General features: G+C 32.1%; 2 protein-coding genes across 2 annotated transcripts in view; both read right to left on the bottom strand.

Annotated features, from left to right (window-relative positions):
• Positions 1 to 1,291: 1,291 nt before the first annotated feature.
• Positions 1,292 to 4,351, bottom strand: LOC119580627. Its single transcript, XM_037928737.1, has 5 exons — positions 4,278 to 4,351; positions 2,721 to 2,808; positions 2,141 to 2,269; positions 1,744 to 1,994; positions 1,292 to 1,499 (listed from the first exon to the last, which is right to left on the bottom strand). The coding sequence occupies exons 1-5, from the start codon at positions 4,349 to 4,351 to the stop codon at positions 1,292 to 1,294; spliced, it is 750 nt and encodes a 249-aa protein (XP_037784665.1).
• A 616-nt stretch (positions 4,352 to 4,967) lies between these two features.
• The window catches only part of LOC119580626 (cuticle protein AM1239-like), an 80,562-nt gene continuing 80,529 nt past the window's right edge, over positions 4,968 to 5,000 (bottom strand). The window contains exon 5 of the mRNA XM_037928736.1: positions 4,968 to 5,000. This exon is cut by the window's right edge and continues 45 nt beyond it. Within this exon, the coding sequence (XP_037784664.1) occupies positions 4,968 to 5,000 (33 nt within the window).

The following is a 5,000-nucleotide window of genomic DNA, read 5'->3' as shown; positions in this document are numbered from 1 at the left end:
ACAAACACTAGTTAATGCTATATATACTATATAAATATTATAATATCCCTCAACTCTGATATCTATCATATATATTTAGTTAGCTAATGATATTAGCTCATATATGTAAGTATATTGTGATAAATAATACTATGTTGCAAGGTTATGATATACATCCGCTATCTCACTACACACACATACACAACACACACATACACACACATATATGTATAAACATTATTATAATATACATATAATATATTATATATAGTAATATATATTATATATATATATATTATTATATATATATATATTATATGTTATATATAATATAATGTATATATGTATATATTATTGTTCACACAACACACACAACATCACACACACACTACACACACATATTATATTATATATATATTATATATATACATATATAATATATATTATTATATTATCTATAAAATATATATATAATAATCAATGATATATATTATTATATATATATAGTATATATATATATATATATATATATATATATAATTATGTATATATATTGATATATATAATATAAATACATATGTATATATATATATAATATATATATATAGATATTTATTATTATATCTATCTATCTATCTTCTCATATATTAATAATAATCTATCTATTCTCTCTATATATGTACATATTATATATAGATATGCATATATATATTATATATATATATATTTAATATATAATATATATATATATATAATATTTATATAATATATATGCATATATATATATATTATATATAAATATTATATATATATATATATATATATATATATATATATATATATGCATATGTATATATAAGTGTGTGTGTGTTTTCAATGTATATATAAATTATATTAATATTTTTTGCGCGACAAAGTCTGAAAACAAATCAGTTATAAAAAGGGTATTTCAAGCAGTGACCGAAATATTATTCTACCAAAACACTGGAAAACAAAGAAGATGAAAAAGAAACAGGAATATTAATGCAGAATATAAAACTGAATTGGGCAAGGCTGATGTCAATGAAAACTGCTGACTGAATTTCTGGTGCCAGTGTTTAGTTTACATTTACAATAGAAGGAATTACGAGCATAGCATATAGTATAGTATATTGTAATGAGCATTGCATGGCCATTTTCTTTTTATGGAGTAAAGTTTGTATTTTAGATATAGATAAAAAGGGAAAAAATATATACAGATTCTTTTCAGTAATAATAACCTCGATCTTTATTATACAGTGCATTAAACTTCGATATACATTTTCATAGCAGATTATAGATATCCATAGGTAATCCGCGGGCCGAAATAACGCCCGCTCAAGGCAGCAGCAGCTGCGTCCTCCCGACGAGCCTTCTCGATCTGGGCGATGGCGTGGGCGGGGAGGGGGTGGGGCGTGGGCAGCAGGTCGGAATCGACGCGGTAGCCAGCGTCGTCGGCGACGAAAGTCACGTCGGCGGGAGAGCCATCGGGGAAAGTGAAGCTGAAAGGAAACATGATCAACCGCCGCAGACCTTAATGTTGGGATTCTTCATTCAAACCAACACAGCAAGCTAAACTGTATTACAAGATGTGAAGTGTTAATACTTTCTCTGTTCCAGAAATATGAACCTAGATTATACTGCGTTATAAATTTAAAGTGACTATTCATTAAGTGATATTAATTTGCGAATAAGTAATTGACATTGAAAACTATTATGTATTATGCCAAATCATCCATTACTCACGACCATCCCCCGTGCATTGCCACTGCACCAGACGGTCCTTGAGGGGCACCTTGTTCCTCACGCTTGATGCCATTGCCAGTCTCGAACTCGAAGCTGTACACTCCTGATGCGTCAGGTCCCTCACGCTCGTCCTTCAGGATGGGAATGACTGGACGGGACTGCGTCCCGGGAATGCCATAGAACCTGGTCGGAGGTGGTCCGTAGTGGTCTGGGGCTGCAGCAGCCGCCGCCACCAAAAAGCCGACGAACATCTGCGGTTAATTAAGAACATAACAAATAACATGCCTGTATCACAAGGCCAGATACACAATGGCATTTTTCTTTTCACAACTTAAATTAATCACGGTTCGGAAGAATATCAGTGATAGATACTCAGTACTTGATACTCAGTACCTACCAAGAACATGTTGAAATCAGTATGCCAGTGGTAGCATCGCGCTCCAGTTATATATACACCAGCTGGCTCGAACTGCCTACACGGACTTCCTGTGTGCGTCAAGGTGAAGTTCCTCGCCACAGACTCAGTCTGTTATTTGTAAACCTACATTATTTAAAAAATAAAAAAAAATAATTTGATAGCACCATTGCAGGATGGAGTTTCTTTAAAAGTTGCACATCTGTTTAATGACGCAAGAAAATAATGTAAACGCAAATAACCTAGACTAAAAATTACTTATTGTGATATAACATTAACAGTTATTCAGCAAGGAGGTATAACGGAACTGTGATCCCGTGAAAGTAAATGTTACTATCTGTCATCACTTAAACGCATCTTATTAGGACATTCAAATGCCTAAATTTCACTCTGTAATTATTTGAAATCACGAGTGACCGTCGTCCTTAAATTCAGTGGGACCTTGCGTGTGGAGAAATTATTTGCTTATACTTTGATTTTACATTGATTGAATGGCCTTTTCATATCTGAAGCAGAACTTTCGTTGTTATCCCTAAAACAAATGATAAATTAGTCTTTTTACCGGTGCGCATACGATGTAGACTTTACTTATAATAAGCCTAGGGTAAACAAGGAAAACAAAATCGATGATGAAGAGGAAAACCTGTGTGCTGGAAATATAGTATGATATTTTAGCATTAAATAACTTCTACATCTTATTTATATGTGTATGCAGCAATGTATATGTATTTGGAACGCCTGGTGTATATTAACCGCAATTTGGATTCACTCTAAATACATACAGTATATGAAACATCAAAACTAAGATGGCTCGTAACAATATCTGGGAAATGCCATCGAATCCCGATAACAGTGATTTTCATATCTTTCTTTGCCTAATTCACTGATATAACAATATATAAAATGAATCGCACTCAAATGAAGAAAGGAGAAGGAGAACTTGAGCACGATATTTAGAACGATCAGTAATCTGACGCTTGATTTGTTCAGGTGCTTGATGGTCATCAAGATGTGAAAAGAAAAGCATGGAAACCTAATTAGAGTTCTTCATTTTAACCTAAAGACAACGAGGCGGTTATGGATCGCATTCCATCATTTTTAGAAGGCAAAACTTTCCCAGGATTATGACATTGTCTCTCCTACTCTGCTCTGATTTTGCACTTTTTGCTATCGCCACACACACACACACACACACACACACACACACACACACACACACACATATATATATATATATATATATATATATATATATATATATATATATATATGTGTGTGTGTGTGTGTGTGTGTGTGTGTGTGTGTGTGTGTGTGTGTGTATACATACACACACATATACACATACATACATTCATGCATACATACATACACACACACACACACACACACACACACACACACACACACACACACACACATATATATATATATATATATATATATATATATATATATATATACATAGATATATACACACAGTGTATATATGTTGTGTGTGTCATATATATATTTATATATATCTAAATAGATAGATATTCAAATTCAAAATTCAAATTCAAATTCAAAATCTTTATTCGTGAATATGGTACATAGATATCATATTTCACAATCAACACCCACAGAGTGTATAAAAACAAGCAAATTGTAAAAAAAAGAAAGTACAAAAAGCTTAAGATTGATTAAAAACATAGAAACTTAATAAAACATAAAAATCAAGCAGTACACAAATGAATCAGCAATGTGTCAATGTCTTGCGCTGACATGCCACATTGCAATGATCCTTCACGACATTCCAGTAGTTCCTTAATCACTGTCGGTCTCCAGTCACGGCTTACGACTCTCTGCTTTAACATTGTTTTGATTCTACTAGCATTATGACTAAAAAGCACATGAATGTTGAGATCGAGTTTTTCTAATATATTATAGATATTCCAACACATGTATGATTGCAGTGACATTAGACAATTTCGATAAAAAAAATGAAATAATTACTTTCATGGTTGATGCCATTCATGAAAAAACAAGCATTCTATGGTAGACTTGATCTTCAGCGCTCTTAGAAATGATAAGGGATGGTAAAAGAACATTGTGAGTCCTTGTAGGAAGATCAAGTAAATACCTGATACCAATTCTCCAGGATTTACACAGTGATTTAAATTGCCCAGACGAGAGATTTATTAGCAGGGCATCCATAAAGACTAGAACATTGAGCATTGAAAAGCATACATTTGGTTGCATAGCTAAGATGAACAAATTCACGTTTTATGCAATTGCTTCTCACCTTCAGATCTTTCGAAAGATTGTCACATTTTATATAATCACCTCTTGAGGATAACCGTGATATATATATATATATATATATATATATATATATATATATATATATATATATATATGTGTGTGTGTGTGTGTGTGTGTGTGTGCGTGTGTGTGTGTGTGTGTGTGTGTGTGTGTGTGTGTGTGTGTGTGTGTGTAGAAAACGTATGAATGAGAATGAATATCTTCATTCTCATTCATACCTTTTCTACATTTGTCAATATGAATACGGTTCATATATATATATATATATATATATATATATATATATATATATATATATATATATATATATCAATACCTTATAGGAGTGTGTGTGTGTGCATGTGCATGTATGCGCACATATGAAATCCTTGAATACGGTGTTTTTTATTAGCAAATGATCATATATTGTAGAGGTAGACAAAGAAAAAGCAAGTATTTCATGGGTTATTATATTCTGGTTATCCTTATATTCAATGGGTTAAACTTCGATGCACATTATCAGAGCACATCAAGGGTATCCATAGCTAGTCCGAGGGGCAGA

The sequence above is a fragment of the Penaeus monodon genome, chromosome 14, assembly GCF_015228065.2.
Source record: "Penaeus monodon isolate SGIC_2016 chromosome 14, NSTDA_Pmon_1, whole genome shotgun sequence".
In the NCBI taxonomy this organism is placed as follows: Eukaryota; Metazoa; Arthropoda; class Malacostraca; order Decapoda; family Penaeidae; genus Penaeus; species Penaeus monodon.
This window is presented reverse-complemented; position numbering and strand designations above follow the sequence as displayed.